The sequence below is a fragment of the Delphinus delphis genome, chromosome 19 (assembly GCF_949987515.2).
Source record: "Delphinus delphis chromosome 19, mDelDel1.2, whole genome shotgun sequence".
Taxonomy (NCBI): domain Eukaryota; kingdom Metazoa; phylum Chordata; class Mammalia; order Artiodactyla; family Delphinidae; genus Delphinus; species Delphinus delphis.
In genome coordinates this window covers 43,898,322-43,926,177 of record NC_082701.1, presented here as the reverse complement: position 1 = coordinate 43,926,177, position 27,856 = coordinate 43,898,322, and the positions used below count along the sequence as shown (strand labels likewise).

At 46.6% G+C, this 27,856-nt stretch overlaps 1 protein-coding gene across 5 annotated transcripts; it reads left to right on the top strand.

The window, feature by feature from the left end:
* The first annotated feature begins 961 nt into the window (after positions 1-961).
* On the top strand, positions 962-27,850 carry BLTP2 (bridge-like lipid transfer protein family member 2). 5 transcript variants are annotated; one of them, XM_059997613.1, is made up of 39 exons: positions 962-1,063; positions 1,924-2,047; positions 2,567-2,616; positions 2,914-3,061; positions 3,246-3,364; positions 3,597-3,657; positions 3,880-4,030; positions 4,624-4,747; positions 4,908-5,032; positions 5,272-5,339; positions 5,446-5,591; positions 6,554-6,672; positions 6,784-6,947; positions 7,107-7,365; positions 7,873-8,078; positions 10,000-11,092; positions 11,526-11,717; positions 11,859-12,061; positions 12,208-12,326; positions 12,448-12,668; positions 12,985-13,175; positions 13,309-13,408; positions 13,540-13,742; positions 14,626-14,920; positions 17,582-17,739; positions 18,015-18,221; positions 21,391-21,490; positions 21,724-21,906; positions 22,406-22,527; positions 23,004-23,159; positions 23,242-23,363; positions 23,939-24,119; positions 24,691-24,777; positions 24,976-25,086; positions 25,221-25,356; positions 25,461-25,591; positions 25,777-25,878; positions 26,460-26,594; positions 27,028-27,850. In XM_059997613.1, the coding sequence occupies exons 1-39, from the start codon at positions 996-998 to the stop codon at positions 27,208-27,210; spliced, it is 6,663 nt and encodes a 2,220-aa protein (XP_059853596.1). In that variant the 5' UTR covers positions 962-995; the 3' UTR covers positions 27,211-27,850. The 5 variants fall into 5 exon arrangements, 4 of the variants coding, with proteins under 4 accessions (XP_059853596.1, XP_059853595.1, XP_059853594.1 ...); XM_059997612.1 differs by having other exon boundaries at positions 3,841-4,030; positions 23,251-23,363; XM_059997611.1 differs by having other exon boundaries at positions 3,841-4,030.
* The last annotated feature ends 6 nt before the right edge of the window (positions 27,851-27,856 follow it).

Genomic DNA, 27,856 nt, shown 5'->3' with positions numbered 1-27,856 from the left:
TGTTTATGGAGATTAGGATGTCAGAGCAAAGGGATATGAAGTACTTATTTTGAAATAAGTATGTCAAAGAATCTGAAGCTAAAGAATTCTTTTAGCTTATACTGTATTAACATCACTGTACTAGGGTTGGAAGGAATCTTTGTCCAATGACTTCACAGAGAAGGAAATAGGCAAAATAAAGTTGGCCCTGAATTCTCTATTTCATATAATTATGTTTGCTTCCTAGATAAATTGTTGCTGAAGAGCAAGAACAATATTCTTTACTTCTGTAATACCCCTGGCCCAGTGCCTGGTTTGTGCTATTCACAGTAGAAACTGAAAATTGCAATGAGGGGTCCAGAATGGTGCAACTCATTCCTTTGTGGATGGAATGAGGTGGGATTTTTGAGGCCTTTTAATTACCGCTTGGTTTCCTCCTTAATGATGTTCAGACAAGACTCGAATAAGACATGATTACTTCGTGTGACCCAAGGGTATAACTTCCGCAGTAGCCTCAGCATGAGCCCTAGGTGGCCAAGCAGACTCTATACTCCGGGAAACTGCTTTGAAAGTGGAACTCTCCGTGGCCCAAACGACCCAGCCAAGTCCACTGCCAGCGAGGCAGCGGGCTCAGGCCCAGGTCACTGGCAAACCCCAGGTTCCCTTTTCCGGGTCCCGAAGGGTGCGCCCGGGGGCGGGGCCTGTGTGTCAGTCCGCTTGAGGGCCGCTCCCCATCGCTCCCCATCGCTCTCCTTCCGGAGCCACGCCTTCACTTCGCGCACGCAGCCGGTCGGCCCCACTGGATCGCGGGCGCCGGGCGGGGCGCGGCAGGGAGACAGCTGGCTGGCTGGCGGGCTGTGGGGGGGGGCGGGGCGCACGCGCGCCAACGCTTCCTCGCCCAGCGCCATCCCTGCGCGTGCTGCCGGTCGGCCCGCGGCGGCCCAGCTCGGAGCCGGCGGGGCGGGAGGGGCGCCCCGGCAGGGCGGGGGCCGGAGCCAGGCTGGGCCGGGGCCGGAATGCCCCTGTTCTTCTCTGCGCTGTTGGCCTTGCTGTTGGTTACGCTTAGCGCCCTCTTCTTAGGCCGGTGAGGGGATCCCGGCTACGGCGTGTGTGGGGGGGATGGCGGGAAGGGAAGGAAAAGAGACTGAGGGGTGGGCGCGCGCTGGAAAGAGGCGCGCGGGAGGGGGAAGGGTCTTGGGGGAGGTGGGCGGGCAGCGGAGGGGGAGGGGCCGAGGAGGGGGCGCGCAACGCGGGGAGGGGTCGAGCCGGGGCGTACGACCGGAGCTGGCGCGGAGGAACCGAGAGTGGGGGGAGACTGAGCAAGCGGGCGAGGCCTGAGAAGATGCTGAGATTGGGGAGCGGATAGGGGTGTGAATGAGGGGGGCCCCGGCTGGCTGGTTTTTCTTTCCCCATCCACATGCCCCTGAACGTCCCCTTCCCCGAGCGCGAAGGGTACCTGCAGCCTCGCCCTGGGGAGCCGGAACAGGTTTGGCTGCCCAGGGAGAGCGGCATTTGAGCCGGGCTGGTGTGAGCCCGCACTGCCTTCCCGCAGACACCTGTCTGGAGGGCGGAGAAGGAGACCTTTTGCGGGTTATGTGATGGCACATCTGGCACGGATGCCTGTACTTCGACTCCTGTTGGGGCCTCTTCTCTCTACCTCTGGGGTTCCTGAGGATTTGAGGGGTTGCTTTCTTTTGTCTCCAACTTAAAAGGTGGAGTTTAGTTCGGCTCGTTTCATCTGGGTGGAGGGGACACTCTGGGGCTAGGGTCCTGATCAGCGTGGCTGAATGTATGTGACAGAGTGGTGTTTTGGGAGACAGGAGGGTTGCCAAGAAGATCCACCTCCAGTTCATGTCCCTTTGCATGGCCTTCTAGGACCCGCAGGGGGTGACGGAGGCGATAATTGGGAGAGGGTCCTATGAACTCACAAGGATTTTTCTGCAGGTGGCTTGTGGTCCGGTTGGCCACCAAGTGGTGTCAGCGGAAGCTGCAGGCAGAACTAAAGATTGGCTCCTTTTTTTGGATTCAAAATGTCAGTCTTAAGTTTCAGCAGCACCAGCAAACAGTGGTGAGTCCTAGGAAACTTCCTGGGAATGTATTTGGGTTGATCCAACTGAATTTCAACTTTTAATTTCCTTTTTTAAAATATTCTGGTGGCTTTCCTAGTTAACCCCGGCCTTGCCATCCCTTTGCCAAGATGATTTTAGAGCTAGTTTAGGAACACTGGAATTGATGCAAGTTCTTTTATAAATGCTTATAAGGCACAGGGTGTCCAGGGCATGTAAGAAAGATACAGAAGTAAAGCACAGAACAAAGATAACAGAAAGTAGAAGAGCTTACTGTTCTAATGTAAGAGGGGAAACGGGGCAACATATCCATAAAAGAGAAATACTAAACAAGTTCAATCAGTGTCATTAGAGGAACAGGATATAGTGTCGAGGAGAGAAGCTGGTGGAAATGGGATAGAGAATATTTAGTGGAAGGGCTATAGCACGTCCTCCTCTCCTTAGACCCCTTCCTATCTTGTCACGCTGCTCTTGGCTTGCCTAGCAGCTAGTGTACAAAGCTTCTTCCCACACTGTTTTAGGAAATTGATAGCCTGTGGATTTCCAGCAAACTCCTTAGCCATGATCTGCCGTGAGTACCCTATCACCTCACTCTCCTCCTGGGGAATATTTTGGGATTGTGGTTTGCAAAATGAGATTCTGTTACAGAGGCCTCACAGCCCAAGGAGGGAAGTGGGTTCTTGCTGATGTCTCTGGATTAGCCTTGAAGCTATTGTTTTGTGGGACAGATATTGATAACTACTATGAGACTATCTTCCATGATTTGAGCTACATTTTTAGGGAGGATGGGAAGGTGAATGTGAGGGAGGGGAAGAGACTGCTATGGAAGGGATGGACATGATGGCAGTGAGATTTCTCTTCTGGGCAGACACTATGTGGCCTTGTGCTTCGGCGAAGTACGTATCAGAACAGACCTACAGAAGGTTTCTGGCCTGTTTGCCCCATTCTCCCAGAGTACTGGGGTGCACCAAAAGGAGCTGTCCTTCAGCCCATCCTTATTGAAGATCTTCTGCCAGGTGAGACTACTTTCCCACTTTGCTGGACTGAAGTAGGAATGGCTGGCTGTGGAGTCATGGGTGGATTTTTTTTTTGCTGTATTTGAGGCATAATACTAAGAGCTGCCTCTTATTCTTTTTCCACTGGAAAGGAAGGACGTTGCCTTGATGTTAATTATCGTTCATTTTTGCATCTTTTTTTCAGCTGTTCTCCATTCATGTAGATTCTATAAACATCATGGTTCTCAAGGTGGCTACTTCTGAATCCTTGTGGCATATTCAGATCAGAGATAGCAGTTTTCTTTTGGATAGTGATGGGAAGAGGTAAGCACTGGGTAGAAGGTTTGCTAGTCCCTTTCTTGCCTTATAGTTGTTTTAGGGTGGGTGGATGTCAGGGCTTTCTTATCAAGGTGTCAAGTTCTCATTCTGTGTAATTTGAGGAGAGAGTAAGATTAGGCACTTAATGCTTGCCTTGTGCCTTCCAGCCCACAAAGCCTGATTGAAGGTAAATGGTGAGGAAAGGGGCCAAGTGCTGTTAATCTTTTTCCTTTCCCAGGCTGAAATGTGAGGTGAGCCTAAGTCAGATCAACAGCAAAGTTCTAAAGAGTGGCCAGTTGGTGAGTATGCCATGGTCATTCAGATGCCTTGTTTTCTTCTGGGCATGAGGTATGAAGGAGCTTAGGGCTTACATTCCAGATTCTGTGTGCTATGGGGTTCCCTCAAGGATGTGTTCCAGATCACAGCATTTTGATCCCAAGCTCCCTACGCGTTCACACCTTAGAGGAGTATCTTCCCTATAGGAGAACACCTGTCTAGCGGAGCTCTCACTTACCCTAAAGCTGTGTCTAGAGGTGGGCATCAGAAGCCGGCAGCTGAAGGCGATCACTGTGGATGTGTGGACACTCCATGCTGAACTGCATGAGGGCCTCTTCCATAGTCAGCTGCTGCGCCAGGGCCCAGGCCTGGCATCCAAGCCTGTTCCCTGTTCAGGTAAAGCCCCAGTCAGTGAGCTTCTTAGCTTCCCTGTTCTCGGGTTATTTTGGAAGTAGAAAAGAAATAGTGGTCTCACCGCTTGTTCAGGTGTGATTTGTTAGTGCCTTGGCCTTTGACCCTGGCCTTTGAGGATAGCTAGAGGAAATAGGGCATTTGCTTGTGGTGCGTGAAAGAACTAACATTTAGTGGGTAATTATCATGAATTAGACCTGTACTTTGTGTTTTGTGTATGTTCCTGTACTAACTCCTTAACATTTCACAAATGAGGAAACTGAAGCCTAGGAAGATTAGATAGGTTACTTGACTGAGATCACCTAGCTAGTCAGTAGTGAAAATGGGGTTTAAATTATTTGGCCCGAAAGTCCATATTCTTTTCATTGTAACAACCTGCTTTCCATACTGTTTTTTAGACTCTGGGGAAGGAAGTACAGCAAGTCCCTGGATCTCTGGGATCTTTGCGTTATGACCTAAGATTGGGTGTTTGCTTAGCCTACTTCATATGGGAGGATTTGGCCAAAGAGGGCACAGCGTGTTGGGAGACTTGAGTGTTAAGGATTGATGGCTCTTGTCTTATTCATTCATGTTTTCAGAGGTGATAGAGAACTTGGCTGAGCCAACTCTGCCTGGCCTGTACCTCCTTCAGCAGCTGCCAGACCAAATCAAGGTGAAGATGGAGATCACAAGTGTGGTGCTGTCCATGAATAGTCAAAAGAGGTGAGATCTCTCCTGACAGAAGTGTGGAGAGAGATAGTCGGAGCTATGTGCTGGGGTCTCCATAACCAGCCTAGTAGCTGCACTGAGCTTGTCTGAGGGGATAAAGGGAGTAGGAATAGCATCCCACATATTTCTAAGCCAGAGTCTGTCTCTGGTCCAGGCACCTCAATTGGACACTGAAGCTGCTGCATTTCCTGTACCACCGTGATGAGGATCAGCTGCCCCTTCGAAGCTTCACAGCAAACTCTGATATGGCACAGATGAGCACTGAACTCCTTCTGAAAGGTCCATGGGTGGGGATACTGGTACTGAGAGAGAATGGGAGGACCAGACACACTCTTCCCCAATGCCCCACTTGGTCTTCTTAATTTAATATCACTGTAACCGAGGAAGGGGAGGTGGCAACATACTGAAAGAAAATAGTGTTGGTGACCTGTTCATCTCCTTGCCTGCCTCTTACTCTCTCCTAGTCTTACCTCTTGCCCTCCCAGTGTTTCCTTCTGATCTGCCCTTTGCCCTTACAGATGGGTTGTTGCTGTCCCAGAGCCGCCAGCGCATTGTCTGCCTCAACTCCCTCAAAGCTAGTGTGCAGGTGTGTTGACCAAGAATCATTCCTTTTCTTCTTTCTCTGTGCATCGTCGCATCATGAGCTAATGAAATTAAACCGAAGCCCACAGTTCTGGTGTTCTTATTTCCAGGTGACCACCATTGACCTCGCAGCCTCCCTGGTTCTGAACACTTGTATTATTCATTACCGGCATCTGGAATTCTCTCACTGGCTGCACATGCTAGCCCTGGAGACCCAAGAGTCTAGTTCATCTGTTACTAAGCAAACGAAAAAAAGGTCAGTGTAATCTTTTTCAGCCACCATTTTATCAGGTGGATTCCTGGATTTTTTGGTCTAAAGTGGCATTTTGTGTTAAATATGTATTTGATTGTTTGATCTTTTTATTTTTTATTTTTGGCTGCGTTGGGTCTTTGCTGCGCTTGAGCTTTCTCTAGTTGCGGCGAGTGGCGGCTACTCTTCGTTGTGGTGTGCGGGCTTCTCATTGCGGTGGCTTCTCTTGTTGCGGAGCACGGGCTCTAGGCGCACGGGCTTCAGTAGTTGTGGTGCGTGGGCTTATTTGCTCTGCGGCATGTAGGATCTTCGTGGACCAGGGCTTGAACCCGTGTCCCCTGCATTGGCAGGCGGATTCTTAACCACTGTGCCACCAGGGAAGTCCCTGATTGTTTGAGCTTTTTAAATCTCAGTTTCAGTAGCTCAGACTCGGTAGCAAACCTATTTTATATATCTTCCCTGTTAGACTAGACTCTGGTGGTAGAATGACATCCTCTTTGCTTTTATGTCCTCAATGCCCAGCACAGTTCCTTGTTATACGAAATGAACATTTGTTGAACTGAACTTAAATGATAACAGTATCTTGTCTGCCTTAGATTATAAGGTGACAGATCATGTCAGCAGTGCCATGACTCTGTGTAGTACTTGCATTGTGTTGGCATAGAGAACTTAAGGTCAGTTCGGAAGCGATGCTTTTGATTGTAGTAAGTTAAATCATAAGATATACTGATTTCATCACATTCGATCTACGAAAATGGCAGTTTCATCTGGTTCAACCTAATAAGTCTCTGGATTATCACTGGGAGTGGGAGCGAACTGATGAATTCAGTCTGTTTTTTTCTAGTTGCCTCCCATCCTGAGAATCACAACAAAACTCACCCTGTCTTTTGTGAGATTCAGGAGTCTGTTACATAGTAGGAAGTTGCAATTCTTTCCTTATCAAACAGTGATGTCTTATCCCTATGCAGAACCTTCCCTCAAATCCTGGCTCCTATCATCTTTAGCACCTCCATCTCCAATGTCAACGTTTCCATTCAGCTTGGAGATACACCACCCTTTGCCTTGGGATTCAATTCCATCTCTCTGGGTAAGGCTGTGCAATGGAAGAGGAACAAGAATCTGTTCATTAGTGGAGCTCGGCCCAATTGATGGCCACTGTGGCTCCAAAGAACTCCTCTCTCCCACCTTCTTTTTTCAGATTACCAACACCTGAGACCACAAAGTATCCATCAGCGGGGTGTCCTGACTGTGGACCACCTCTGCTGGCGGGTGGGCAGTGACTCCCACATTCAGCGGGCACCCCACCCACCCAATATGCATGTTTGGGGTGAGGCGCTTGTCCTGGACTCCTTCACACTACAGGTAGGTGGGGACTTTGGTGAATAGTAGCCGGTGAAGTTTCCTCATCCTACCATGCTTTAGAGCACTGAGCATCTTTTTTTGGCAGCAGACGATGCATCAGTGCGTTACGGAACTGTGTGTTGGCATGCTTCTGATGGAGTCCTTCTGCTTCTTTTCTAGGGTAGCTATAACCAGCCTCTGGGCCTGTCCAGCACTCAGTCAGACACCCTGTTTCTTGATTGTACCATCCGAGGTCTGCAGGTAGAAGTATCAGATACCTGTGCTCAGTGTCTTTCTCGGATATTGTCCTTGATGGGCCCACAATCTGGGAAGTCAGCTGTCTCTAGGGAATCTTCATTTGGGGAATCTGTGTCGTTACTGTGGAAGGTGGACTTGAAGGTGGAGGACATGAACTTGTTCACCCTTTCTGCCCTGGTCGGTAAGTGGGACAGGAAATCTGTACTGAAGTGGGTGGCTTGTAACCTAAGCAGATTATGCTGCTCCTTCTCACTTAATAAGACCAATTATATGAAAATTTTCTAAATTAGAGGCATGAAATGTTGGAAGGTCTTGCATAACTATTGGGCTTCTTGATGTTTCTTAAGGGTTTACAAATAGCAAGGTGCATGAGAAAAAGACAGCTTTGATATCTGATCAAGAGAATGAGATGCAGTTAGTTTTTTATTTCTTTGTGTATCTAGTTCTAGAGAGTAACTGATATACCTCTGGGGAATTGGTAGGAGTTTGGGAACTTCTTTGGCCCTGCCAGATCTAGTTAGGTTAAAATGGGAGAGGAAAAACTTCCCTAAAACATGAGAAATGAGGTTAGGAAGGTGTGGGGAGTAAGGATAGCTAGAGTAAAAGGAATAAGGAAGGAGGGAGAGTGAGGACTAAAGTTGCCATTTGAGAGCTGAGAACCAAGCCTGACATGGTTTCTGGATGTTAGGTGCTTCAGAGATCCGACTGGACACACTGACCGTCCTGGGAAGTGCTGAAACCTCCACCTTGGGTGTTCAAGGACTTGTGCTTGCGCTGGTGAAGTCGGTCACAGAGAAGATGCAACCCTGTTGTAAGGCTCCTGACATCCCCACTCCAGTGCTCAGCCTCTCCATGCTCTCCATCACCTATCACAGCAGCATCCGCTCTCTAGAGGTAATGCTTCTGTGGGGAGGTGGAGTCAGGTTGGTTTTTTCCTAGGCTTAGAGCATTTTCCAGTCTTGAGTCATGTTGTGAAACTCACCTATGAGAAATATAACACCTCGTGTTGGGTGTTGGGTGTTTGTAGCTGCGCGTGGGCTTTCTCTAGTTGTGGTGAGCGGAGGCTACTCTTCGTTTCAGTGCGTGGGCTTCTTATTGCAGTGGTTTCTCTCGTTGTGGAGCACGGGCTCTAGGCGCGTGGACTTCAGTAGTTGTGGCATGCGGCCTCAGTAGTTGTGGCTCACAGGCTCTAGAGCACAGGCTTAGTAGTTGTAGCACACAGGCTTAGTTGCTCCGCTGCACGTGGGATCTTCCCAGACCAGGGATTGAACTCATGCCCCCTGCATTGGCAGGTGGATTCTCAACCACTGCGCCACCAGGGAAGCCCTTGTTCTGTACATTTTTAACTGTTAATGTGGAGTTTAAAATATATATAAAACTAGAGAGAATATACGAACTTTCATGCATCCATATCCAGCCTCAATAATTACCAACTTACGACGAGCTTCATTTAGCTAAACTCTGAGCAGTCATCCCTGCCTTCTTCTCTGGGATTATTTTGAAGCAGAAACCAGACATATAATTTCAACTGTAAAGATTTCAGTGCATATATCTGAAAAATATAGGGCTTTTAAAGGTCACGATCTGGTATCATTTTATTGAAGCACTCAGCTCATCAAAAGACTGGAAGAGATCTGAAGATGGGGGCACTGGAAAGTTTTGAGAGGCTTCCCAATATCTTTCTCCTCAGAGTATCAGACAGATGTAAGGCCCTCTTGAGGGGAGAGTGGGATATGTTCCTGTTCATCAGACTTCAGCTTCCTTTGGAAACTGAAGAGTTTCCTTTTCAGAGATTGGAACTCAAAGGAATTTTTTTGTCTTGGGATTTAAATTTTCTCTGCTTAACTATTGAGAATTGACTTTGTTTTTCAAGCTGACAAGGTCTTTACTCCCTTGTTTGAGGCATACTTTCCCATAGGTCAATTGCTGTATTAACTTGTGTGACCAGTACTCTTTATACATTTTAAGAATTAAGTCAAGGTGCAATCAATGCATGAAACATTTTCCAGTTGATTGTTGCAATGGTTATTTTACAGAGTGTGGTTGTTATAGAAAGATAACTCATGAGCAGAAACATAAAGCCAAATAACTTATTGAGTACATGTATATATACTGGATGTACTGTGGTAGATACCAGAATTAAAATATGTGGCCTCGGGACTTCTCTGGAAGTCCAGTGGTTAAGACTTCACCTTCCAATGCAGGAGGTGTGGGTTTGATCCCTGCTAAGATCCCACATGCCTTACAGCCAAAAAACCAAAACATAAAACAGAAGCAGTATTGTAATAAATTCAATAAAGACTTTAAAAATGGTCCACATCCAAAAAAAAAATGTTAAAAAAAATAATAAAATACATGGCCTCTACTGTCAGGCAATTTAGAATCCAGTTGAGGAGGACTTAAAAAGTGTAAGTGGGGCTTCCCTGGTGGCGCAGTGGTTGAGAGTCCGCCTGCCGATGCAGGGGACACGGGTTCGTGCCTCGGTCCAGGAAGATCCCACATACCGCAGAGCGGCTAGGCCCGTGAGCCATGGCTGCTGAGCCTGCGCGTCCAGAGCCTGTGCTCCGCAACGGGAGAGGCCACAACAGTGAGAGGCCCGTGTACCGCAAAAAAAAAAAAAAAAAGTGTAAGTGCTTGTAAGTATAAGTTAAGAACTGTTAGCTCAGTTTATTAGTGCAAAGAGGAGCAAAACAAGGGGGTAATTAATGTGATGACTCAGGAGAGACTTCTGAGTGGAGATGGTTCTTGAGCCAGGTGTGTCTCTTGTGTTCTGGGACATTGTAATTGATAGATCCTTTTCTCTTGCTCTCTAAAGGTTCAGTGTGGTGCAGGGCTGACCTTACTCTGGAGCCCTCCAGATCACATGTACCTGTACCAGCATATCCTGGCCACCCTGCAGTGCCGAGACCTACTAAGAGCCACTCTGTTTCCTGAGACTGTTCCACTTGTTGCACTAGAGACTCCAGAGACTGCCTGTGAGCCAGAAGGCTGTCCCCCTGAGCCCTCTCCTCCAAAGCGGCTGCTAAACCTGACTCTAGAGGTGAGCACAGCTAAGCTGACAGCTTTTGTAGCTGAGGACAGGTTCATTACCCTGGCTGCAGAGAGTGTGTCTCTGAGCCGGCACGGGGGTTCACTGCAGGCTTACTGCCCAGAGCTGGCTGCTGGGTTCGATGGCAATAGCATCTTCAACTTCAAGGAGGTGGAGGTGCAGCTGCTGCCTGAGCTGGAGGAGATGATCCTCCACCGGAACCCCTTCCCTGTGCTGCAGACCCTCCGGAACCGTGTTTGGCTCCTCTCCCTGGGTTCAGTCTCAGTGGAGTTTCCTTATCAGTATGATTTTTCTCGAACTCTGGATGAGGCTGTGGGAGTTCAGAAATGGCTGAAGGGACTGCATGGAGGAACTCGTTCTCAGGCTTCTCCAAGCTCTGCCCACCTCCCACCTGATCTACTCTTGAAGGTTCAGCACTTCTCATGGGTTTTCCTGGATGATATTTTTGAGGTGAAACTTCGTGATAACTATGAACTGATGAAGGATGAAAGTAAGGAGAGTGCCAAAAGGCTGCAGTTGCTGGATGCCAAAGTGGCTGCTCTTCGGAAGCAGCATGGGGAGTTATTGCCTGCCCGCAAAATTGAGGAGCTCTATGCCTCTTTGGAGCATAAAAACATCGAAATCTACATCCAGCGCTCCCGTCGTCTCTATGGCAACACACCCATGCGCCGGGCACTGCTCACTTGGAGCCTGGCAGGGCTAGAGCTGGTGGCTCTGGCAGATGCCTCCTTCCACGGGCCTGAGCGTGTGGTAGAGCAGGTTCGAGAGCTTGATCCAGGCAGCCCTTTTCCTGCGGAGGGGGTAGATCTTGTCATCCAGTGGTGTCGTATGCTCAAGTGCAGTGTCAAGACATTTCTGGGTAAGTAGTACTTCCCTATTTGCAGGGCCTAGTGTTGCCCCTTGTCCAGGGAGGTCTTTGAGTGATTACAGAGGAGCTCAGTTATATTGGGAAATGTGGCTGTTTTGGGGTGGGTGGAGTGGGATGGGTGGACTCCTCTTCCCTTTCTTTGTTCCTGAATTTCACCCTGAAACCGCTTGGCTAAACACAAAGGTACTAACACAGTCATCTTCAGGGTTAGTGCGGCTCTTGGGTCTCAGTGTTATTCCCCTCACTGTCTGCTCAGGGTCTCCGTGCACTTTTTCAGTCTTGCTGCCGACTGCCAACTCTTATTCTCTAAGTTGATCTTGTAAAATATCAATAGATGGGTAAAAATAGTAGCGGGGGGGAAAGTGCCCGAGAGTGCTAAGACAGTTTCCTGAGTAGCTGGTGTGTATCCTCTCTATAATAACAGTTCGGATAAGAGACTATCCCCGGTACTTGTTTGAGATCCGTGACTGGCGGCTGATGGGTCGACTTGTGGGCACCGAGCAGAGCGGTCAGCCTTGCTCGCGTCGGCGTCAAATCCTGCACTTGGGGCTTCCATGGGGTAATGTGGCAGTGGAGAGGAACATGCCCCCACTCAAATTCTATCACGACTTTCACTGTGAGTAGAGGAGGGCAAATGATTTGACTGAGATGTTGGTGATGGCTGGGGTGGGAGATGAGCTGAAGCCTTTCTGGAGTGAAGGGAGAAGAGAGGGATGAAGTTGTATAGCAGGCTGTGCCCTTTGCTCCTCTACCCCAGCGGAAATCTTCCAGTACACAGTGGTATGGGGCCCGTGTTGGGATCCAGCCTGGACACTGATTGGCCAGTCTGTGGACCTCTTGACCAAGCCCTCAGCTGACCCCAGCCCACCCTTGCCCTGGTGGGACAAGAGCCGTCTTCTGTTCCATGGGGACTGGCACATGGACATTGAACAGGCAAACCTGCACCAGCTGGCTACTGAGGTGAGGGGTCCAGAGGAACTGTTTTCTTATTAGGATGGTATGGTTGGGGCTTGTACAGCACATGGGGGAAGAGAGAAAGGTACTGATTTGGGAGGTGAAGGTGATATGTTTATTCATATCTGACCAAGTTTTTGGGGTGGTTATAGGATCCATACAACACAACTGAAAATATGCACTGGGAGTGGAACCAGCTGTCTTTTCATTGGAAACCTGGTCAGTTTGTGTTCAAGGGTGACTTGGATGTCAACGTGAGAACAGCCTCTAAGTGAGTGGGGTGATAGATGGGGCCTCAACAGGGTGTGGGACTCAGGGTGGGGGGAGAGGGGAAGAGCCGAGGGGCTGCAAGTGACCAGGGCACTAAGGGCCAGGGCTCTGTTGTGAGCCAGGTATGATGACTGCTGCTTCCTTCACCTGCCTGACCTCTGCATGACACTGGACCTGCAGTGGCTATGTCACGGGAACCCCCATGATCACCATGGTGTCACTCTACGGGCCCCAGAGTTCCTGCCTGAGGTGCCCTTGGGCCAGCTTCATGACTCCTACCGGGCCTTTCGCTCTGAGAACCTCAATCTCTCCATCAAGATGGATCTGACTCGGCACAGTGGAAGTGAGGCTTGGATCTGGGGCAGCGGGGAGGAAGGGCTTGGGAGGATGAACTTTAGACACCAAGGACTTCAGCTGACCCTCTGGAGAGGGGATAGGAAAAGAGCAAAGGAGGGTTTGGGTCAAGATGTTTTTTTGGAAGAGGATTGGTGAAAGTAGGGAGCTTGGGTCTTTGAAAGGAGAGGGTGTTGGGGATATTGAGTGTGAGGCTTGAGTGCTGTTTGGGTTTTTAAATCTCTAAAACCTGAAGCTAGGGAAGGATTTAGCTTCGTCTCTGTGTTTTAACCACAGCTAGGAAATGTCTGTCGTTTCCTTTGCAGCAATATCCCAGCCCCGAATTCTGCTGTATAGTAGCACCCTGCGCTGGATGCAGAACTTCTGGGCAACTTGGACTAGTGTCACAAGGCCTATTTGTAGGGGAAAGCTCTTCAATAACCTGAAACCCAGCAAGAAGAAACTTGGCCAGCACTACAAGCAGCTTTCCTATACTGCACTCTTTCCCCAGCTGCAGGTCAGCTTTGACAGTGCTGCTGACATCTGCAGTTCTGTTCCCCTTCTCTAGTTTTCTTGTTTTCTCTTACTGGGTCTCTGAATCGTCTCTCTGATGCCATCCTTCATTCAGTGTTATGCTCTCTTGTTGCCAGGTGCATTATTGGGCCTCATTCGCCCAGCAACGTGGCATCCAAATTGAGTGCAGTCAGGGCCACGTCTTCACTCGGGGAACTCAGCGGCTTATACCTCAAGGTAAGATCAAAGGCTCCCACCACTTGTCCTTGCCTATTCCTTGTCCTCTTTCTCAGTTCCCTTCCCTCCTCTTTCTGTCCCACACTGTTCTGTACTGGTTTGCATGGGCTCTGTATGCCTCTTTTTCTCAGCGGGCACAGTGATGCGGCGCCTCATCTCTGACTGGAGTGTGACCCAGATGGTTAGTGACTTAAGTCAGGTGACTGTTTACCTGATGGCCTCGCCCACTGAAGAGAATGCTGACCACTGCCTTGATCCCTTGGTAACAAAGACCCACCTACTGAGCCTGTCCTCCCTTACCTACCAACGGCACAGCAATCGCACAGCTGAGGAGGTACCGCCTGACACATTCTCTTTACTGCCTTTTCTGTATCAGTAGGTGTCTTAGTCGGCTCACGCTTCCATAACAAAATACCATAAACTGAGTGGCTTAAACAACAGAAATTTCTCACACTTCTGGAGGCTGGGCAGTCCAAAATCAGGTGCCAGCATGGTCCTGGTGAGGACCAGGTTCCTCCAGTGAGGGCTCTCTTTCTGGCTTGCAGATGGCTGCCTTCTCACTGTGACCTCACCTGGCAGGAAAAGCAGGAAGCTTTCTTATGTCTCTTCTTATGATGACACTAATCCTGTCATGAGGGCCCCACCCTCATGACCTCATCTAAACCTAATTACTCCTAAAGGCCCTATCTCCAGATACCGTCACATTGGGGATTATGGCCTCAACATACGAATTTGGTGTGGGTACACAATTCAGTCCATAGCAGTAGGTTTCAGGCTAAGTCCCTGGTGATATTCCTAAACTACACTCTAATTATATATGTTGTTACTTTATGATGCACTCACTAGTATCAGCATCCCTCTTTTTGAAAATTCCTTTCTTTCCCTCTCCTTGTAAAGATAGTCTCTTGCTCTTCAGGAAATAGAGTGAAACTTTTTGCTTCTAGTGCCTTATTTGGTGGTCCCCCCACCCCCACACACACAATTAAGGAAGGATTTTAGTTGAAATTCTCTGAGTCATTTAAAATACAGTGGATATAGTCAGAGTGTAATCTAGTGCACACACTAAGACCACTTAGGTTTTCTTTCTCTAGGGTTGTCTTGTATCCCTCAGAACAGGTCTGTTACTCAACAAGCATGTTTTTTATCTCTGCATTTGTGGTCTAGGAGGAATGTTGGGAATTTCCATGCTACTCTGAGGTTCTTTTCCTGTTTCTTAGGAGCTCTCTACTCGAGTTGGGGATCCTGCTTTTCACACACATCAGCTGCACTTGGTAGATTTACGGGCTTCTTGGACAACCACCAATCGGGACATTGCCTTTGGTTTATATGATGGCTACAAAAAGGCAGCTGTACTCAAACGTAATCTCTCTACTGAGGCTCTGAAGGGGTTAAAGATTGATCCCCAGATGCCAGCCAAAAAGCCAAAGCAGAGTGTTCCGACCAGCGCCCCAGCCCCACCTCCTGTCAACACTCCCAGCTTTAGTGGACAGCCTGATAAGGCGTCTTCAGGAGGTAAGCTGGGGGAGACGAGACTCCATAGGGTTAGGTTTAGAATATGTATGTGGGCTCGGACAGGAGTTTGAGAAGGACTAAATTATGACTGGTTCGATCTGTGTGTAAAGATGAAACTTGTTTTTCCATATTAGGCCACCTAAGTCTTATATAGCAGTGATGGGGGCATTAAAGGGTCTGGTCCATGGGACTTCCCTGGTGCTCCAGTGGTTAAGACTCCACGCTTCCACTGCAGGGGACACGGGTTCGGTCCCTGGTTGGGGAACTAAGATCCCACATGCTGTGCTGTGTGGCCAAAAAAAAAAAAAAAAACTGTCTGGTCCTTTGGCCAGGAGAAGAGGATCAGGAAGGAGTGATGACTTACAATGACTAGGGAAAAGAAACAAAGGATTAGAGAATTGTTTTGTGTTTTGATGAATTAATTTGTTCAGTCAATAAGCGTTTATGGAGTACTTAATAGGCACAGAGCACTGTGCTGGGTTTAGTGAGAGATACAGAATATATGATATTTTACTTGACTCAACAAGTTTATCGTCTCTGGATGAGCTAAGATTAGTTCATTCATTCACTGACTCAATCACTCCAATTCATTCATAGATTCACTTTTTAGCTTTACTGAGGGTTTATAATGTACCAGACATGACCGTAGACATTAGGGATGTAAAGATGAGGGGGAAGCTCTGAAACTAAGAGTCATGAGGGACTTCCCTGGTGCTCCAGTGGTTAAGACTCTGTGTTTCCACTGCAGGAGGCACGGGTTCGATCCCTGATCAGGGAACTACGATCCTGCATGCTGTGCAGCACAGTTGGGGGTGTGTGTGGGGAGAGTCATGAAGACGCTTTATAAGAATGTTCAAGAAGAAAGTATTTAAATCAGCATAGGGAAGTCTAGAAAGGCTTCACAGAGAAGATAATATAATTGAGATGGGTCTTAAAAGATGAGTAAGAGTTTGATAGACAAAGAAAGAAAAGAGGGCGTTTTAGGGAGAGGGAACAACAAGTACAGAGGAATGCAAGTTCATGGTGAATTTAAGAACAAGGTGAAAAATGATAAATGCCGCTAGAGAGAAATTAAAGAATATGTGAGCTGTTCTTGACTGTAGTGAAGGAGGGACTATAATCAGAGAAGGGTTTATTGAGGAAGTAGCATTTGAGCTGGACTTTGAAGGCTTAGTATGGTTTGAACATGTGGAAATGAGGAGCAAGGGCATTAAAAGCAAAGGGAACATCCTGAAAAGGAGTGGAGTTGGTCAAGCTCAATGTGTTCAGAGCAGAGTGAACAGTCTGTTTGGGTTGGCATAGAGTAGAGCTACAGGTGAAGACGCTGGAAGGGAAAACTGCAGGTAGACCATCAAAAATACAAGGCTAAGGAGTTTTTGTTCTTTATTCAGTAAACAGTGGTGAACTACTGAAGGTTTTTGAATAGAGGTGTGTCATTAGAATCTTACTTTTAGGAAGATAAATCTGGCAATGGAAAGACGACTGGAAAGAAACTGGAGGTGGGGGAGACAAATTAGGAAGCTATTATGGTGTCTCAGCAAGAGGAAAGGAGAGCCTGAATTAGGTAGAGGCAGTGGGAATAGAGATGAGGGGATGAATAGAAATGTTATTATGTGTATAAGAGATTTGGCAGCTGGTGGGAAGAGGGAGTTAAAATAGGGATAAAGTGATAATGATTGAGGTTTTGAGCCTGGTGACTGGCCTGATGGTAACTAGGAGAGCCAGAGGCTAATAAACAGGTTTGGGGAGGTATAGGTTTGTTAAGTTCGTATTTGGACATGCTAAGTTTGTGGTGTAAGTAGTACCTCTAGGTAATGTCTAAAAAACAGGTGGAAATGAGGATCTAAAAGCTTAGGGCTAGAGGTAGAGACTTAGGAGTTTCAGCATAGAACTAAGAGTTAATGCCAAGGAGATAATAGTTGCTTACTGTGTGGCAGGTACCCTGCGAAATACTTTATGTATTATTATTCCATTTAATTCTCTCAACAACCATATTAGATAGTTAGTGTTATTTTACACACGAGGAAACTGAGACAGAGGTTAAAGCAAGCAAGGTTACAATCAAGTAACTGGCAGAGATAGGATCTTGAACATAGGCAGACTAGTCTAATTCTGTGCTCTTAACCACAACACTGTTGGACAAACTCTAGAAAAAAGAAAAGGGAACAGGCCAAGGACAGACCTTAGGGGATATACTTATCTCTAAAACCTGGGAGAAGGTAGAGGATCTAAAGTCATAATCAGAGAAAGCAGTAGAGCTAGAACAGTGACACTGATGGCAGGGGAGTGGTTTATGTGGAAAGGAGTGGTCAACAAACAAATAGCATTTAAAACAATATGAAATGAAAAGGAGAAGGAACAAAATGGAAGGAAAAAAGATCCTAGAGTAATTCAGAGGTGGATATGCCTAAGAGAAAGGATTGCTACCACTTAGATGGCATTTCTAAGTCTCTCTTGGGAATCTGTTACTTTTATTAAAATTGAAGGAAAGTGAAATGACAACCCTTACCCAGGGGTCAAGGGGTGGAGTGGGCTGGGCTGGAGTTGCAGGTTGGGGAGAATACATTCTAGAGAAATTGAAGGAAGATCAGTTTGGCCCTGGATGTGTTCTCTATCCCTTTGACTCTGTGGCTTTTCCCCCACTTCATATTTCTCTGCCAGGTGCCTACATGTTGCAGAAGCTGATTGAAGAGACAGATAGGTTTGTAGTGTTCACAGAAGAGGAGTCAGGTGTGAGTGACCAGTTGTGTGGCATTGCTGCCTGCCAGACGGATGACATATATAACCGAAACTGCCTTATTGAACTGGTCAACTGCCAGGTACCTTCTCTTTACTAGAGCACCTAAAGATAGGGCTAGATCATAGTCATATGTGTTTACCTTCTCCCACCTCTAAATAAGAATAGGTGGGTAGAGCTCCAAAAAATTGTTCTAACAGGTATCGTGGATAATCACTTCCATTACTAAAAACCAGTAGCGTGCACTCAGTAAGCCAGAATTAGACCCAGCTGCAGTCATTGCTACAGGCCCTTTCACTAACCTTCCATATTCTTTGTGGCCCTGGTGCTGTGACTCTGCTTCTGTCTCTGGCGTAGATGGTTCTTCGTGGAGCGGAGACAGAAGGCTGTGTCATTGTGTCAGCTGCCAAAGCCCAGCTGCTGCAGTGCCAACACCATCCAGCCTGGTATGGTGACACATTGAAGCAAAAGACATCCTGGACTTGCCTACTGGATGGCATGCAGTACTTTGCCACCACTGAAAGCAGCCCCACTGAGCAGGATGGCCGACAGCTCTGGTTAGAGGTTAGTCAGCAGGGCTGGGAAGGCCCGTTGTATCTCCAGTTTTCCATAGTTGGCCCCTTTCGCCAAAATAGCTTGCAAGATCCTTGACAGTACCTGTTGCTACCAGGTTGGCAGAATAATGAGGCTGATGATAACACTTGAATGTAGAAACTGTTGGCAGTCTCTGGCCTGTGATCTGTGAACACATAGTGCTTTTTCTGTTTTTTAAATCTCATACTATTCTATTTCATTGCAAGGGAGATTCTCAGTTCCCTACATGAGAATAAAATGGGTTAGAACTTTTTTATTTTTGAGATTGCTGACCCCTATTAATAAGATCACACTAATCAGCAGGCAGCCGAAAAAACAGGCAGTAAGTCAGAATTTTAGATAAGCTCTCTATCTGCCCTTTCTCTCATCTCTCTGATGAAGATGATTGGTCATTTCAGCAAATCGGTAAGGTTGAGTAGAAAGACTGCTTGTCTAGGAGGCAGGTTATTATGTGAGTTCTGATTTCACCTTTGCTGTTTTAGTAGCCATGAGCCCTTGGGAAGTCACCTTTATTTGTAAAATTGAGTTAATACTTCACTCTCAGAAAACTGTTGAAAGGATCAAATGAGAACGTACTTTGAAAAATACAAAGCTTCATTCAGATGGAAAGTAGTCTTATTTGTTTTTTTAAATTTATTTATTATTTATTTTTGGCTGTGTTGGGTCTTTGTTGCTGCGCGCGGGCTTTCTTTAGTTGCGGCGAGTGCGGGCTTCTCATTGTGGTGGCTTCTCTTGTTGCGGAGCACGGGCTCTAGGCACGCGGGCTTAGTAGTTGTGGTTTGCGGGCTCTAGAGCACAGGCTCAGTAGTTGTGGTGCACGGGCTTAGTTGCTCTGCGGCATGTGGGGTCTTCCCAGACCAGAGCTCGAACCCGAGTCCCCTGCATTGGCAGGCGGATTCTTAACCTCTGCGCCAGCAGGGAAGTCCCAGTTTTATTCTTTTAAGTCAGTATGTTTGAGGAAGCCTTAGTGTATGTCAAGATAATGTTTTTGTTAGAAGGTGAGATTGTGAGCAGTTGGCAGGGACTAAGCTATAAATTTCTTTTCAGCATCTTGGTAAAACTAAATTTGTACTATAATTTCTGTGATATAATTGCATCAGATTTATTGGGAGATCTAATGGTTATGAGATGTACCTAGCCAATATTCTGCATTGTGGTTACTTATTTAACAGGTGTTAAGCGTCCGCATTGTGCTGGGCATGGTACATTCAGATGAGTTACTGGATCCAGCTACATCCGATTAGGACCAATGTGAATACTTCATTTTTCATTCTACTCAATGGGGATAAAGCTAATCCCTCTTCCCTCCTCCCTGGCTGGTACTTCTTACTCCAATGACCTTAAGGCTCAACCCCAAGTATAAGTTATATGAGTTATATAAGTAATAAGCATTTAATCAGATGTCAAGCCAAGTAAGGGTCAGGTTGTTGGTAATATGAAAGGTCCTGCTGGTATATTACAGTTGTAGTTCAGGCAAGCAGTACCCTTTACCAGTAGTCTCAGGAGATAGGCACAGAAGGTGGTAACTACTCACGCAAAGATAAGCAGGATGAACTATGGAAGATCTGACATTTTCTGGGCCTCTGCTTCTTTTAGGCATGCGTTCTTTTGCAAGTGAACTCGTTTTTTCTCAGGCTGTGATATTAGCATTAGAGTGGAATGTCCTTGGCTTAGGTGGGAAAGACTTTGATCTTGCCTTTCCTATATGAATTTTTTTGTGACTTGACAGATTGTTTATGTTCTTCTCATATCACTCATTCTATTCACTTTGACTTCAGCGTGGCAGAGAGTGTCAAAAGAATTCAGTTCCCTTCCCCCATGGCAACAGTGTCACAATGGTCTGAAGACAGAAAACAGCAAGAACACAAACACACGAATACCAAAATGGGTGGGAAGTCATTGGTTTCGATGAATTTTTTTTGCCCATGACATGATTTGATTTTTTTCCATTTTTGAAAATTGTGATAACATATACATAGTATAAAATTTATAAACATTTAAAAAAAAAAGAAAGAAAAGAAAAAGGGACTTTCCTGGCGGTCCAGTGGTTAAGACTCCGTGCTTCCACTGCAGGGGGCAAGGGTTCCATCCCTGGTTGGGGAACGAAGATCCTGCATCCCACGCAGCGTGGCCAAAACGAAAGAAATAAACTTAACATAAAACTTATCATCCTAACCATTTTAAGTGTACAGTTTAGTGGTATTAAGTACATTCATAATATACAACCATCACCACCATTCATCTCTGAAACTACTTTTATCTTGAAAAACAAACTATACCCATTAAGCAGTAACTCCCCACTTCCCCTTTCCCCCAGGTCCTGGCAGTCACCATTCTATTTTCTCTCTCTGTGATTTTGACTACTCTTAAATACCTCTCTTTTATATATATATATAAATTTTAGGTGTCTCATATAAGTGGAATCATATATATTTGTCCTTTTGTGACTGGCTTATTCACTTAGTATAATGCCTTCAAGGTTCACCCATGTTGTAGCATGTGTTAGAATTTCCTTCCTTTTTAAACCTGAATTCCATTGTATGTATAATACCACATTTTGCTTCTCCGTTCATCCACTGATGGACACTTGGGATACTTCCATATTTTTAGCTATTGTGAATAATGCTGTTATGAATATGGGAGTACAAATTTCTCTTTGAGACCTTCCTTTCAATTCTTTTGGGTATATAACCAGAAGTGGAATTGCTGGATTATACAGCAATTCTGTTTTTAATTTTTTGAGGAAATTCCACAGTGGCTGTATCATTTTACTTATCAACAGTGCACAGAGTTCCAATTTCTGCACATCCTTGCCTTATTTGCTGATTTTTTTTGGTAGCCATCCTAATGGGTGTGAGGTGGGACATGATTTGGTTTTAACCTAGCTTGTATTTTTCTGGCCTGAGGCCTGGCAAAACGTGCATGTAACTCAGTTGGGTTTGGAGAATTGGGTGGTTTGGGTCAGGAGAGAGGGACATATGTCCTTTACCCTGGGAGATTCTTCAAGCTATTCCAGGCAGTGAAAATCTAGATAGTGTTAAACTTGTATAGTGGATATAATGGAGATATATAATGGAGCTTGTGCAGGACAAGGTCCTGGTCCCCCAGGAGTTAAAGGTGCCTGTATCCCTGTCTTCAGGTAAAGAATATTGAGGAGCACCGGCAGCGTAGTCTGGACTCTGTGCAGGAGCTGATGGAGAGCGGGCAGGCAGTGGGAGGCATGGTTACCACTACCACAGGTCAGTTCTCACCTCTTCCCCCATTACGTGGTTAGGAGCAGACATGCATCCTTAAGGGGCCTCATTTCCTTACCTGTTTGTAAGATTAATGTACGTGGAATAGGACCACTTTGTGTTAGGCTATGTTGAAAGCAAGTGTCTGGAGTTCCCTAGACATCACGCATAGCTGGGAGGCTCTCACAATACCTCTTCTGAGAATGTCTTTCTCTTATCTCTTTCCTACCTCTTCGCAGATTGGAACCAGCCAGCTGAGGCGCAACAAGCCCAGCAAGTCCAGCGGATCATTTCACGCTGCAGCTGCCGAATGTACTATATTAGTTACAGCCATGACATTGATCCTGAGCTGGCAACTCAGATTAAGCCACCTGAGGTTCATGAGAACCAGGAAAAGGAAGATCTCCTAAAGAAGCAGGAAGGTATTCAGGCTTTGAAAGGCTTTTAGGAGAGGACTAGGGAACTTGTGAAAGCAGTTATTTCCTTAGTGGTTTTGAGGCAGAAGTGTTACTAAGAGTCCCAGTGTGCCTAGGGCATTAACATTTCACTTTGCTTTACATTTTTAAAGTTCTGTTAGGAGAGAATAGAACTGGTATAAATGGGGGACTTCCCTGGCGATCCAGTGGTTAAGATTCCACACTTGCACTGCAAGGGGTGCGGGTTGGATCCCTGGCTGGGGAACTAGGATCCCACATGCTGCGAGGGTGAGGCACGGCCAAAAAAAAAAAAAAAAAAAAACTTACTGGAATGAATGGATATTGTTTGACTCTGAAATAAGCACATGTTTCTACCCATGAGCATATCTCACCAAGACCTTTTATGGGGTTAAGTAACATAAGTGGTTCTAGATATGGGTTAGGAGATGGGGTAGACATTTAGGGAGAAACTGAGTCTCTTATTTAGCTGCTAACAATTACCTAGGGGCTGTGGATACCTTCACCCTCATCCACCATGAGCTGGAAATCTCCACAAACCCGGCTCAGTATGCCATGATCCTGGATATCGTCAACAACCTGCTGCTCCATGTAGAACCCAAGCGGAAGGTGAGTATGGGCCCTTATAGAATGCCAGTTAGTCTCACAGGAATCACCAGACCTTGTGCTTTATTTGGGGTCCAGTAAGAAAAGCCATGCTTCAGACTGAAAAAGGGCTTTGTGGTTAGTACATCCTCTTTTAGTGAGCAGCAGCAGTTGAAATTTTAGTTATTTAGGAAAGGTCTGAGTGTCCCTAAGACTGTAGAGGTGTTTACTTGTTTTTCTTCGTCAGTTCTTTACTCAGTCACTTACATACCTCTGAAAACAAACTACTTCCCACTTCCCACCTCTACCCCTACCCTGTGGGACTGGCTTATTGTGAAATCCACATTGTCAAATCTTCTGCATTGGCTCACCCCTTACTCTCACTAATGGTGAGAGAGAAAGATGAGCTTTCCAGAAGAGATCATCATTTCTTGTTCCTTTCTCTGTTTTACTTTACTACAAGACTTGTCTATTGTTCATTTCCTTTTCCATTCCTTTAGGAGCATAGTGAAAAGAAGCAGCGGGTCAGGTTCCAGCTTGAGATCTCTAGCAATCCTGAGGAGCAGCGCAGCAGCATATTACACCTACAGGAGGCTGTGCGGCAGCATGTGGCCCAGATACGGCAGCTGGAGAAGCAGATGTATTCTATCATGAAGGTAGTCTCCCGGGCAATCTAAGGACAGGGAAGTCTCCTAGGACAAGGGAAATCTCTCAGTTTCTCCTTATCTGGCTCCCTAGTCTTTGCAGGATGACAGCAAGAATGAGAACCTGCTTGACCTGAACCAGAAGCTTCAGTTGCAGCTAAACCAGGAGAAGGCCAATCTACAGCTGGAAAGTGAAGAGCTTAACATCCTCATCAGGTGCCACAGCATTCTTTCCAGCCCTTTTCCAGTGCCCCAGCTGGAGTCGATTTCTTTTGCCTGTGTTCTGATAAGTCTTTAGGTCTAGTGTGTATTATCAAAGGCTGATGTAGTAGATTCAGGCACCTTTTCCTGAATGAGTCTTGTTGGACTTGGCCAACAGGTTGAGAACAGGAGAGCCCTTTCTTAGGATCCTTACTAGAGTACCTCCGGGGAAAGGAGAAAAACAGGTAGTTCGGAAAGATCATTTTTGTTGCCTTGATACTGTGCAACTAAACTAAAAATAAAATGTCTTGAAGTTGATCAGTAAGGAACACAATTGCAGATACAATCATAGGGGTTACTAGTAGGAACAGACTACTTTTTCAAGAAGCTGTAGAACTAAAGATGGGATTTGTGCTCCCATGGCCCAGGGTTTGAGGAGCAACAAATCCAGTGAAAAAATTTAGGGAATAGCTGTTCTAGAATAGGTCCATCTCTGGGTTTACCTCCTGCATCATTCTAGGGCATTCCGCCCCACCCCTAACCCAAATGCTGTTGCCCTTATTGGCTTTGACCCTCCTATCTATTTATAGGTGTTTTAAGGATTTCCAATTGCAGCAGGCCAACAAGATGGAGCTGCGAAAGCAGCAAGAAGATGTGAGTGTGGTCCGCCGCACCGAGTTCTACTTTGCTCAGGCACGATGGCGCTTGACAGAGGAAGATGGACAGCTGGGAATTGCTGAACTGGAGCTGCAGCGGTTCCTCTACAGCAAGGTATTGGGTGTATACAGTCACACAAAGACAGCTGTATTGAGAGGCATTGACCTTTCTCAGGAGTCTTAACTCACAAAAAGAGATAAACAAAAAGGGACTGATTATTATATGACTGTTAATGATGGTATTAATGGTTATTAATAATGATAGAAACATGAGCAGAGAGTGCCGCTCATACACATTTGCTTGTAATATTAAATAATATATAGATGAGCTTGATCAAATGCTTCCCTTATTGAATAAGGTTATCCCTAGAAATGTGGCTCAGAGGGAAGTAATCTTCCAAGTCCAGCTTAGAATAGAATCATTAATTCCATATTGGCATTCAGCTTTCCTGCAGTTACCCATGGCGTGGAGGACAGGACATTATTCATTATTCTTCCAACCCCCCAGGGCCATTTGGAAATAAGTCGAGACCAGTTTTGAATGTCACAGTGACTGGAAAGTACTGCAGGCACTTAGTGCCCTGGCCATGAAAACAAATGATATATGTAGCAGTACTCTAGCAAGCTCCTGAGAAAAGCTTATTATAGTGGTTTGGGGGTGGGGGTGGGGGAATCTGTCTTTATAGGTGAATAAATCTGATGACACAGCAGAACATCTTCTGGAGTTGGGCTGGTTCACTATGAACAACCTCCTCCCCAATGCTGTCTATAAGGTAAGTCTTATTTCCCTATTCCTAGCCCATTCCCATGCTTCCTAACACTGGGCATTTGCAGTGACCCTTCCACATAAACCTACTATGGGAAACAATGGGATCTGAGATGGTGGAAGCTTGCCCAGCTTAGCAAGACCATTGCTTCGTCTCTCCTCTGCAGAGGATTTGTGGCTTGATTTATTACTCTTTATTCTACAGGTAGTCCTGCGGCCCCAGAGCTCCTGCCAGTCTGGGCGACAGCTAGCTCTTCGCCTCTTCAGCAAAGTCCGGCCCCCCGTTGGGGGTATTTCTGTTAAGGAGCACTTTGAGGTTAGTAAACAGTCCTTTGGGGACCCAGGAACAAAAGGCAGTTAAAAACTATCTGTGCGTTGTTATGTTAGGGGTAGGTAAACAGAGGGATGATGTCTGAGCTTAATTGCTTCTTCAGCCTTTTTCCTCTTTAGGTAAATGTGGTGCCTCTCACCATCCAGCTGACACACCAGTTCTTTCATAGAATAATGGGCTTTTTCTTTCCTGGACGAAGTGTGGAAGATGACGAGGTTGGTGATGAAGAAGATAAGTCCAAACTGGTGACTACTGGTGAGAACTTTAATGGTGGAGCTCCAGAAGACTGAGGTAGCAGCCCCAGAGACAGCTGAGGCTTCAGCAAGAGGACAACAGCTAGTGTACTTGCTTTTTTATAGGAATACCAGTGGTGAAGCCTCGGCAACTGATTGCAACAGATGACGCAGCACCACTGGGCCCTGGGAAGGGTGTGGCACAGGGCTTGAATCGGAGTTCTGGGGTCAGAAGGTCATTTCGCAAAGCACCTGAGGTATCAGACATGCCCCTGATGATAGAAAAATGGGAGAGTCTTGGGGTACACTGTTTGGCCTGGCTGGGGATTTCTTTCTGTTTCCTTTGGGTCTATTCCAGGGGTGAAAGGAGATGGAGATGTTTGGGGTCCTGAGTTTTCTGTGATGGCTTCAGGGGCACACTCTTCTTTCCTTTCTTTCCTAGCACCCTGTGGATGATATTGACAAGATGAAAGAGCGAGCTGCCATGAACAACTCCTTCATCTACATAAAGATCCCACAGGTTCCACTGTGCGTCAGCTACAAGGTCTGCCCTTCCCCAGCACTTTTTAAATTTCATTTATTTATTTATTTATTTTTGGCTGTGTTGGGTCTTTGTTTTTGTGCGAGGGCTTTCTCTAGTTGTGGCGAGCGGGGGCCACTCTTCATCGTGGTGCGCGGGCCTCTCACTGTCGTGGCCTCTCCTGTTGCGGAGCACAGGCTCCAGACGTGCAGGCTCAGTAGTTGTGGCTCACGGGCCTAGTTGCTCCGCGGCATGTGGGATCTTCCCAGACCAGGGCTCGAACCCGTGTCCCCTGCATTGGCAGGCAGATTCTCAACCACTGCGCCACCAGGGAAGCGCCCCCAGCACTTTTTAGAACAGTATGGGAACGGCACCGCATAAGATCAGAGATTAAAAACAGAGATAGTTCAGCTTGTGAAGCTTGTCTGTGGGTGATAAATCTGTTCCCTCTGCTGCCCTCAGGAATCAGTACCAGACTGAGATAAGGGGAAATAGGTATCTGTAGGTTGCTGCTGCAGGAAGGTACTAGACTTGGACTCACTGGCTTGGACTAAAACTGGCAGCTGATATATTTTTTTCTCTTCTCTTCCCTCCCCCTCCTGCAGGGTGAGAAGAACAGTGTGGACTGGGGCGACCTTAACCTGGTGCTGCCCTGTCTGGAGTACCACAACAACACATGGACATGGCTAGACTTTGCCATGGCTGTCAAGAGGGACAGCCGCAAAGCCCTGGTTGCCCAGGTATCCCGGCAGAATTCATGGCTGTTTGGTTAGCAGGGGCTGGCAAGCAGATCCTCTGCTCAGGAGCATTTCATTGTAAGATGCATGTATTAACAAGCAGCCTTGGGAAAGGGGCAGGTGAATGAAGTGAGTGACTTTTATCCCTGTCCTCTCCATGACTTTGCTCAGATGGTTAAACTGAATGTTTACTGACTGCTGTATATATGTTAACTACTGTTGATTTTTAGGGAAGTGGGGGCTGGCACAACTTCATGTTTAGAGTGGGTTCTAATAGACTGTAAGCTTCTTGAAAGCAGAGATCATTTTATAATTTGAATTGCCCCATTGTGCCTTCATGTAAGTTTGATAAATCTTTACTGACTTGGTCCACTTGATTTATTTTGCCTGTCTCATTAATATTTACCTTCCCTTTTACTCCTCTCTAACCTATCAGGTCATCAAAGAGAAGCTAAGGCTGAAGCCTGCAGCAGGGTCTGAAGTCCGGGGAAAGCTGGAAACTAAATCGGACCTCAACGTGCAGCAGCAGGAAGAGGAGGAGAAAGCCCGGCTCCTCATCGGTTTAAGTGTGGGCAACAAGAATCCTGGGAAGAAGTCCATCTTTGGCAGGCGCAAGTGATCCGGCAATTCAAGAGAGGCTGCAGTACAGGATCTGACTCTGGCTCAGGCCACAGGGACTTGTGGGGTGGGAGGTGCTTCCCTTCATCCATTAGGATTTGTGGGGGTCAGGAGCCCACAGGGTACTGTGGATAGAGGCGCTGCTCTTTAGCAGCTGGCCTGTTCCTTGCAGAACATGGTGGATAATAATTCTGAGTTCTACCTCACACTGATCAGCAGGCCCAGGGCCAGAGAGGCATCAAGAGAGCAAGGCCCAGGGAATGGCCCCACGGCTAGTATCTGGTTCCCTTGGGTTCAACTGAAAGGGTGGGGGGACAGCTCTGATCAAGTGTGATAAATTTTTATAAATAGACATATATAAAAAATATATATATATTTGTAAGTGTAACTGCTCTCCCTCTGTGCCAGAAAGTGGAGGGGAGGGGCTGATCTTCTGTTCCTCATTCCACTGCCTTGTATGAAAGAGGTATTAGTGCTGTGGGGGGAATCAGCCCCTCCCCAATCTGTGCCAAGCTCACTTGGGAGAATGGCAGTAGGAGACACAGCTGGCTATGGGTCCCTCTCCCTGGGGTATCCCCTGAAAAATGGTAAAAAAAAAAAAAAAAAATCATTTAAAGAGAAAAAATATATTTTAAATTTGATGCTGG